The sequence below is a fragment of the Pistacia vera genome, unplaced genomic scaffold (assembly GCF_008641045.1).
Source record: "Pistacia vera cultivar Batoury unplaced genomic scaffold, PisVer_v2 Contig347, whole genome shotgun sequence".
Taxonomy (NCBI): Eukaryota; Viridiplantae; Streptophyta; class Magnoliopsida; order Sapindales; family Anacardiaceae; genus Pistacia; species Pistacia vera.
Genome location: NW_022196165.1, coordinates 1,464,175 through 1,473,839, shown reverse-complemented (window position 1 = coordinate 1,473,839; position 9,665 = coordinate 1,464,175). Strand labels below are relative to the sequence as shown.

At 34.2% G+C, this 9,665-nt stretch overlaps 1 protein-coding gene and 1 long non-coding RNA gene across 5 annotated transcripts; one reads left to right on the top strand and one right to left on the bottom strand.

Annotated features, from left to right (window-relative positions):
• Positions 1-433: 433 nt before the first annotated feature.
• LOC116139066 (disease resistance-like protein DSC1) lies at positions 434-7,312 on the top strand. 4 transcript variants are annotated; one of them, XM_031424742.1, is made up of 7 exons: positions 434-1,036; positions 2,341-3,418; positions 3,636-3,929; positions 4,022-5,257; positions 5,380-6,020; positions 6,131-6,235; positions 6,592-7,312. In XM_031424742.1, the coding sequence occupies exons 1-6, from the start codon at positions 525-527 to the stop codon at positions 6,201-6,203; spliced, it is 3,834 nt and encodes a 1,277-aa protein (XP_031280602.1). In that variant the 5' UTR covers positions 434-524; the 3' UTR covers positions 6,204-6,235; positions 6,592-7,312. The 4 variants fall into 4 exon arrangements, with proteins under 4 accessions (XP_031280602.1, XP_031280600.1, XP_031280601.1 ...); XM_031424740.1 differs by lacking the exon at positions 6,592-7,312 and adding an exon at positions 6,345-6,430; XM_031424741.1 differs by lacking the exon at positions 6,592-7,312 and adding an exon at positions 6,342-6,430.
• A 227-nt stretch (positions 7,313-7,539) lies between these two features.
• On the bottom strand, positions 7,540-8,081 carry LOC116139070. The gene is made up of 3 exons (XR_004129384.1): positions 7,993-8,081; positions 7,862-7,918; positions 7,540-7,745 (listed from the first exon to the last, which is right to left on the bottom strand). It is a non-coding gene; the product is annotated as an uncharacterized LOC116139070 (long non-coding RNA).
• Between the last annotated feature and the right edge of the window lie 1,584 nt (positions 8,082-9,665).

Below are 9,665 nucleotides of genomic sequence, written 5' to 3'. Positions count from 1 at the left end.
AAAATGAAAAAGCAAACAAAACGTCAGTAAGAGTTAGTTTAATCCCTAATTTTAGAAATAATCAGCTTTAAAAATATTTTGGAATGTGTTTAATAAATGATTTCTAATTGTGTAATTGGTAAATTAAATATTTGAAAATATTTTTATAATTCTAAATTTATATTTTATACGTATTTAATAGATATTAAAATAATTTATGTGCGGGGCCTTGATGTAGCTTCGCCCCTGCTTTGGTTCATGAACCTTTCGAGAAAGTTTTGATTAATTAATCAACATTATAAAATAAAATTAAGTTAGTATAACCTTAAAAAATTTTGCGCAGGGCATGCGTCTTCCTGGAATAAAGATGAAAAAATAAAAAGAAAAAGGCAGGCAACTTCGGGGAAACAAGTTGAAAAAATAAAATAGAAAAAGGAACAGCAATCAATCAAAGACAGAGATCACTCCTTTACTCTCTTATGTAATGTTTTAGTTTAGCCCTCTACGTTTTGTTAATCTGCAGTGCCTCTGATCACTGGAACTTAATGACTTCCTCTTCTTCTTCTTCTTCTTCTTCTTCTTCTTCTTCTACTAGTACTCCTAAACTAAAGTACAAAGTTTTTCTTAGTTTCCGAGGGGCGGAGACCCGGAAAAACTTTACAAGCCATCTGTATGATGCCTTCAGCCGGGAAAATATCAATACTTTCATTGATGATAAACTTGACAGAGGAGAAGAAATTTCTCCAGCTCTTTTGAGAGCAATTGAACAGTCAAAGATCTCGGTTATCATTTTCTCTAAACGGTACGGTTCTTCGAGATGGTGTCTTAAAGAACTTGAAAAGATTGCTGAATGCAAGAAAAAGTATAGTCAGATTGTAATTCCCGTATTTTATCACGTTGATCCATCACATGTAAGGAAACAAACTGGGGATTTCGGGGAAGGATTTTCTCAGCTTGAAAATCGTTTTAAGGATGATGATCCAGAGATGTTGCAAAGATGGAAGACTGCTTTGAAAGACATAGGCAACCTATCTGGCTTTGTTTCAAATAACACTAGGTAATTGTTAGTTCATTATCAATAATGTCTTTTATGTAGTAATTTTACTTTCAGCTGTTTTTTTTATTTTTTATTTTACTTTATCTTTTCAAAATTACTATTGTTTAATTTTTATTTTACAAATGAAAATATTGAAACTTTAATATTTATTAATGTTATATTTTTATCAATACAACTTCCCGAATAAATGATAAAGAAAATAAAGGAAATCATTCTAGCATGAGGAAACCTATAAAAGTAGAATATGATTTATTAGGTTATAAAGAATTTGTCCTATATCAAAAACTTAATTTGTTAAGTTTGTATTATATTTGTTTTATTTATTTATAATCTACAATTTCGATTAGTTTATTTTTTGCTTAATTATTGGATTGGATTATTAAATTTGTATACGATGTGCTTTGTTTATGATCTAAAATCTCATTTAGCTTTTTTTTAACCTTAACTACTGAATTGGGTAAAATTTTTAATTTATCATGTTATTTCGGATCTCTTCTGTTTCCTCGATTTTGTCCGAATCCTCATTTTCTTCCGAAAAAAGGGAAGGAGAAGGATCTTCTTCTGTGGATACCTTTTGTTATTGTTTAGTCCCCCTTGTTTTGAAAGTCATTTCTATTTCCCCATCTGTGACTTCTGCACTTTCCTCCCTTTTTTGCCTTTCAAAGGTTTCTTTCACTTTCAGTTTCTTAGTAAAAATGGGTGATTTAATTATTTGAGGGTGTATTTTAATTGTATAAAGTATTGAGGGCCTAAGAAACCTTATAACAATTTAAAAAAAGAAAAAAATTAGAGGTCCATCTTGGGCCTAATTGCCTCCGTCACTGTCAATAACATTAGGAAAACTAATTCTCATAGGGAAAAAAAAAAAAAAAAAATGTTTCCTCCCAACAATTACATTCCTTTGATAAAGGATATCTAATTATTACAAGGAAAATCATAAAAATCCTAATTCTTTAAAAACCTGCTCTAATTAATAAGGAAAAGAAAATAAAAATAGAATTCATATGGGAAAGAAGAAAACCAAAGGGTTTGTAGACGGTTCTTTATTATGCCAACCTTATATTTTAAAATTTTGGGCAAATAGATCAGTTTAATACTCTATTCCATAAATTTTTCATATCCTACGATGGAAAACAAATCGTTCTTTAATCATTCATTCATAAATGTGATAAGTGAACACAAGATTTATAGACAACATACCTGAATGGCTTGTCACACGACCCGAGGCTAGTTGTTATCTTTGTTTCTTTCTCATTCATCTAATTTTAGTATTATTTTATTTATTTACTTTTTTTCCTTTTTAGGCATGAATCATCACTTGTGAATGATATTGTCAAAGATATTCTGAAGAAATTGAACAATGAGTGCTCAGAAATTGACAACAAGAACCTAGTTGGATTGGATTCAACAATTGAACGAATTGAAAATTTATTATGTATGCCTGGTGTTTGCAAGCTAGGAATTTGGGGCATTGGTGGCATTGGTAAAACAACTCTTGCTTGTGCTGTGTTCAGAAAAATTTGTACAAAGTTTGAAGCTTATTACTTTGCACGGAATATTAGAGAAGAATCAGAAAAAAATGGGGGATTAAATGACTTGCGCCAAAGACTTAGCTCTGCAGTTTTAGGGAATAAACATCCCAATACTGGAGTCACCTTGAAAAGAAGAAAACTTGGCCGTGTACTTATTGTGTTGGATGATGTGACAAAATTAGAACAAATGGAATATTTAATGCAAGATTTTGACTACTTGGAGTCAGATAGTCAAATAATCATAACGGCGAGGGATGAACACGTACTAAAACAATGCGGAGTGGATCCCATGCACATACTCGAGATGATGGGATTATCTGGTGTTGACGCTTCTCAACTTTTTAGCCAATATGCCTTTGGAGAAAACAGCCCACCAGAAGATTATATGGAGCTATCATTTATGGTGGTAGAATATGCCAAAGGTGTTCCACTTGCTCTTAAAGTTTTAGGTTCCTCTCTACTTGGGAGGCCAATACAAGCTTGGGAAAGTACTTTAAAACAGTTGAAAAGAATTCCTCATATGGATATTTATAAGGTATTAAAAGTAAGTTATGATGGGTTAAATGATGAACAACAGCAAGTATTTTTAGATATTGCATGTTTCTTCAAAGGGTGTAAAAGATATCTTATAGAAGAAATCTTGGATGCTTGTGGCTTCGCCTCATGTATTTATATAAATGTTCTCATTGAAAGGGGTCTCATAACTACAATATTCGACACCATCTCAATGCATGATTTAATTCAAGATATGGGACGAGAAATTGTTCGTCAAGAATCAACTAATAATCCTGGCGAACGTAGTAGGTTTTGGGATCCCGAGGAAATCTATTCGGTGTTGAAAAATAATACGGTGAGAGCCAAAGACACTGACTTTTTATTTCTACTCTATATATGATATATAATAAAAATATGATTGCAATATATTCGTTCCACTATCCTTGGGAATTAGCTCAACTGGTAAAGTGATTGGGTGGGAATCTAAGATGTTTTATATGAAAATTAATTACTTCACAGTTATTTTTTATTAATTGAAAGTAATTTATCATCGATCAACTCTTGAATTTTAGGGGAAAGGAACTATTCGAAGCATAAGCTTGGATGTGTCTAAAGCAAGAGACATACATTTAAAACCTAAAGCTTTCAAGAAGATGTATTACCTGAGGTTCTTGGAAGTCTATGGCTTCGCGCATGACAAGAAGGTACGTGGTTTTAACGACCTTACATCTGATTTCTCTGAGCTAAGGTACCTTTGTTGGCATCATTATTCTGCCGAATCATTGCCACCAAATTTCGATCCGGAGAACGTTGTTGCACTGTACATGACTTTTAGCAAAGTTAAACGACTTTGGACTGCTGTCAAGGTATGTGTTAATTTTTATATTACCATTTTGTCATTTAAATAGTAAATTTTTTTTTTTTTTTTTAATTTATTCAATTTTTTTCTTTGTTACAGAAACTTAATAATTTGAAACATATTGACCTTAGTCACTCCGAGCATCTACTCGAATTGCCGAATCTCTCATTATGTCCAAATCTTGAGACCTTGATTCTACAAGGTTGTACAAAATTGTATGTGGATTTCTCATGTATCTGTGATCTCAATAAGCTTGTCGTCTTGAATCTACAAGAATGTAAAACCTTTGAAAGACTTCCAATCAACCCTGGTTGGAGATCTCTCCGGAAACTTATTCTCTCCAAGTGTTCAAATCTCGAAACAGTTCCATATATTCCTGATATGGTAGAAGAGTTATATTTAGATGGAACTGGAATAAAAGAATTGTCATCATTAAAGCATCTTTTCAGCTTAGAAATATTGAATCTTGGAAATTGTTCAAAGTTAGAGAGTCTCCCAGAGAGCATTGGTGAGTCAGAAAATCTTCTAATACTTATTCTCTCCAATTGTTCAAAGATCGAAACAGTTCCATGCATCCCTACTAGTGTAGTAGAATTATATTTAGATGGAACTGCAATTGAAGAATTGCCGCCATTAGAGCATCTGTCTACGCTAGTAATATTGAGTCTTAAAAATTGTTTAAGACTAGAGAGTCTCCCAGAGAGCATTGGTGAGGTTAAATCTCTTCAATGTCTTTATCTTTCGGGTTCTTCAAAACTTGACAGATTGCCTAAAGGCCTGGAAAATTTAAAAGCACTGGAGGAACTTGAAGTGGAGGGAATTAGTATAACAGATATACCGTCGTTGCCTATAACATGTTTGAACAACCTTATGTCATTATCTTTCGCAAGATGTGGTTTTCAGAAGCCACCGAGTTCCCTACTGTTACAGTTGCCGGCCTGCCACAAACTGGAGAAGCTAAATCTGGAAGACTGTTGTATCGAAGTACTACCCAACAATCTTGGCGACTTACGCTCACTGAGATTTTTATATCTTGGCCGAAACAAATTTGAGAATGTGCCAGAGAGTATTAAAGACCTCTCTAAGTTGTATCAGCTTGATTTAAGCAATTGCCAGAGGCTGAAATCCTTACCGGAACTTCCAGAGAAGTTACTGCATATAGAAGCAAAGGGTTGCACATCACTGGAAGCATTATCAGGTTTGCCAACTCAATGCCTAAGTATGAGGACTAACAACGAGGAAATTAGCTTCATCAGTTGTTGCAATCTGAAAGTAGATTTGACAGCTGCGCTGCCGAATATTGAGAGAAATGCAGATGTATGGTTTGGCTCTGAAGTAAGTCTCTCTCTCTCTCATTCATATTATATAATATACAAATTTCATTCCCTACGTATATAAATAAAATGTTTTAGAATATTTAAACTTAAGGTTAGAAGTTGATGATTTTCTTGCCACAGGAAAACACAACATGGCTGTCAAGGGGTAACCTGCCAAAGGCTTCTATATGTTACCCTGGAAGCAAAATTCCAGATTGGTTTACCTTGAGAAGTCAGAATGGTTATATAGAGCTTCCACCAGATTGGCTCAATGATGACTTAATTGGTTTTGCTTTTTGCGCTGTTGCATCATTCCGAGACTATGAAGAGGCTGAAGCTTTTCAAGTTCGTTGTTTTCTGGTTGTTAACGAGAAGATCGTTTCCACTGGCTATTTGTTTAATGATTATGGGCATGAGGTTATTGAATCGGATCATGTATTCTTAGGATATGATTATGATATCATGGCCTTGGAATTGCTTACTCTCTGTTCGAATAGCGAGGGCTACGTGGAGTTCATTGTTGAGCATGGAAGTAAGAATAGCAGAAGAAAAACCAAGTTGAAAAATTGTGGAGTCAAATTGTTGTACGCCAAAGATAATTATACGAGAACAGATGGAAAAGTGGAAAGAGACCGGAGATTTCCAATTATAAATGGCTGCTTGAGGTGCTATCTCCATTGCTGCGTGGAACACGATGAAATGGACGAACATACACCATTTGAAATTTTAGAGAGCTGGTCCTCACATTCAGGAATTTACGAGCCACAAATAAGAAGGGATTAGTAAGTTGGATTGAATTCACAAAAATATTTCGGTTTAGTTTCTAATTTTTTTATTTATAGTTGCTATGTTATTATTTTTTTATTGATGTAAACATTCATTGTATTTCCAGTTTAATGTATATGCACTGCAAAGTGCTTGCACAATTGAATCGGAAGCGCATGGACTGGGCTACACCTATGTGAAACTTGGAGGTTGAAATCTTCTTATAGAATAGGTAATGTAACTCCAAACCCATGAGCTAAACTTATTGGAGCAAGCTGAAAGATTCCTTTTTACTTCCGCATAAAATGATGGCTGACGCTTGTGCACTTTCAGAACAGCAGGTTTCTTCTTGCTTCGGTAGGAAACCTTCCACAGGAAAATCAAGGCTTTTTACTCGATTTCTGGGCCTAAACGGAGGGGGGGGAGGGGGGGGGAGAATACAAATGAAACTCATGAAGCTCTGCGCTCATGGCTATTTATCAGCTAGCCTTCTGCAATTTATATTCACGTCCTAAGCTCTGCCGTTCTCCATTCTATTCAAGAATTGTGAAGTAGCTTTTTTTCTTATGTTATTCGTTGTGTTTTCAGACTGGCTTGATATAATGAGCACATGCTAATGTTTTAGCTGGCAACTTGGCGCATGGACACATTCTGATGACTGTCATCTCAATGTTTTCTGGATTTTCTTCCCTGGAATGACTACTCTGCGTGGACACATGCTGTTAATGTTTCTGGTGTTTGGTTTCTCGTTTCTGGACTGTGAAACGATGCTGATTGCACTTTAATTGGGTTGTAATTTGAATGTTCTGTTTTGCTTGAAACACTAGTTTAAATGAAGTTTTTGACTACCTGATTCAGAGAGTCGAATAATCATAACTAGGGATAAATATGTACTATCTACTTTTGCTCAAGTTTAGTTTTCTACTTTTCTGGCAGTGAAATGATGCTGATTACTCTATTCACTGTTGTAAACTGTTATCACTGGTTCATTCTGGTCTTCTTATGATGTTGTGTTAGGTTAATTGGTTTGTTTCTTCTATCCCTACTAAAACTCAAAGTTGTTTGTGTTGACCAAGGTTGATGTAGCTGGAAATGGCACGAGAAGTTGGATTCAAAGTAGTTTGGTCTGAGGGAGCATGTTGACCAAGGTTGACTTTTTCATTAAGGACAAAACTGTAAAAAGGAGAAACGGTGTCGTTTCTCTCTTTACCTTCCCTTTTTTGCTTTCTTCCTCCTCTCTTTTGTTCACTCACTTCTTCATATAAAAGTGAGTTGAGCTTCTTTGTAACAGTTTAGCTAATCAAGCAATACAGAGCATTCTTCTTCTCAAATTCTTCATTTTCTTTCTAATTTTACAGTTTGGACTTTCAATCAAGATTAACACTAACCTTACGTCTGAATGTTAAAAACTACAAGATATATACACATAAGAATTTATATATGAATATTTGGCATGATCAAAATCCATGGTGAGCCTAGATGATATATAGACATTTCACTTTTGCAGGGAGGGATCGACGATCAAAGAAATAGAAATTGTATATTGTGATTGAAATATACATTTCATCATTTAACAGTGAGCTGAAATTTGTGTAAATATGCTTGATATTATTGAAAAAAAGCTCTCTTATGAGTTTGAATATTAAAGGAGTTGAAAGATTTACATGATTTTCCCAGGCTCTTAAAAGACTAATACTCTCGTAACCTTGACATTGCATAGTCCAAAGCATCAACAAAAAAATCTGTATTTCCACAACAGAACAGTGTGATCAAACATTATGACAAAACAAATTTACAATAACAGATTCAATGGCTACGGGTAAAATCTATTTGATGAAAGGAAGCTACAGAAAGTTACCTGCATCATCTTTGGTGGTTTGATTCTGAAAACATTTCCCAACAAGAATGCCAAGCTCTGCAACTGTAACGAGTCAATGTAAAATGAGAATTAAGAGCTTTTCTCTGAAGAAGAGAGTTGGTTAACTGTACCTCTAAGTTTCTCAAACAAGACTGCAGTTTCAGCCTTCGCAGGCGTCTTCTCCTTCCTGTCAGTTACTAATTCCCTTCCTGTCAGTTACTAATTCTACTCCCACCATGAGTCCTCTCCCTCTCACATCTCCGATGGCTGAAACAAGATTTAATTAATGTGAGAAAAGGTGCATAATAAAATTGCAATTTCAAAGCATAAGACATTTAATCTGAGATTCTCAAACAGCTTTTCAATTGAACAAGAAAAAAGACAGCGAGAGAGAATCAGAAAGCCACAGAAAACTTTCATAAGATCTATGTGAAGACTCAGGATGTTTAGAAGTAGACATTGTGTGTCAGCAGCACAGAACATGTTATTATTAGTCTCTATAGTAGTCATATCATACCATCATTTCAATATGATGATGTGATGTCAATTGGTGCTTCCACCAAACATCTCCAGAATCCAAATGCCGTTAACAGCAGAATGATTTATTTTCAGTGTCGCATGAAAACCTATAGAAACAAAATAGATCCACAATTGGGTTTTTCACTCATATACATATTCCTGAGGAGCTTAGTTCATATAATTCAGGAGAGGAGTAGAAAGAATATGTGCGCATGCTGGCACATACACACTAACTCAAAGTCTTAGAATGACTGTAATAAGCTTACTCAGAAACTCTGTTTACGACATTTGTTTACATGATATAAAAAATATGNTTTATAGGGGTGGGGCCAGGCCAAGGCAAGACTAACCTCGGCCCCAGATTCAGGGATTGAATTTTGGCCCTGACCCGGTCCCATCCTTGAACCATTCGGGGTATCTCCATCCCGTTCACGTCGAGTCCTTGATGGGGTGGGGAAAATGCCCATCCCTAGAAATAAATAAAATCAGGATTCAGTTTTGGAGCAAGCCAAAATCATGCAAAAGTGTTTTCTTAATTAAATCTAGGGAAGTAATTTTTAACTTCCAAAATTTTCTTCTTTAGCCCCCATCTTCAACTTTAACTGAGGTTATAATTGTAATAAAAAAATTATTCTTCTTCCTCTATTTTTTCACCTCAAAGCTGTATATTTACAATTCTAAAAAATTAAAAGCAAATTTAAATCAATCAAAATCAACAATCAAGCATTGGATAACCAAATCAATCTATATTGTTATTGCACAAATATGGATTAATTTGTTTATGAAATCAAACCCTTAAAACTCTTACAATCAAGTAATTACATCTAAATCGCACATTGACAAAAGAAAATTGGATTTCATTCCCATTAAAACAAAACACCTGGTATCATAAATTCATTATCATGATTAATTTGTTTACAGAATCGCAACCTCAAAGCTCTTACAATCAAGCAATCACTTCTAAATCTCACATTGATAGAAGAAAAAACATGGTTTCATAACCATTAAAACAAAATGCCCGCATATTCCATTGATGAAATTTTCTATTTGATTGTTAATTTTGATTGATTTAAATTTACTTTTAATTTTTTAGAACTATAAGCTTTGAAGTAAATAGGGAGGAAGAAGAATATTTTTTTTTAATTAAAATTATATCCTCTCTTAAAAATTGAAGATGGGAGCTAGAGAGAAAAATAAGAGGCTAAAAATCACTTCCCTAAACATACTCCACTTTGTTCAAACATACTCCACTTTTATCAATGACTTAAATTCCATTAATGAAGCA

What these genes read in the sequence shown, in the direction of transcription:
- LOC116139066 (XM_031424742.1), top strand. Translation starts at nt 525, where the DNA reads ATGACTTCCTCTTCTTCTTCTTCTTCTTCTTCTTCTTCTTCTTCTACT. An exon ending in CGGTGTTGAAAAATAATACG is followed by an intron (nt 3,419 to 3,635) that starts GTGAGAGCCAAA and finishes CTTGAATTTTAG; the next exon opens with GGGAAAGGAACTATTCGAAG. An exon ending in GACTTTGGACTGCTGTCAAG is followed by an intron (nt 3,930 to 4,021) that starts GTATGTGTTAAT and finishes TCTTTGTTACAG; the next exon opens with AAACTTAATAATTTGAAACA.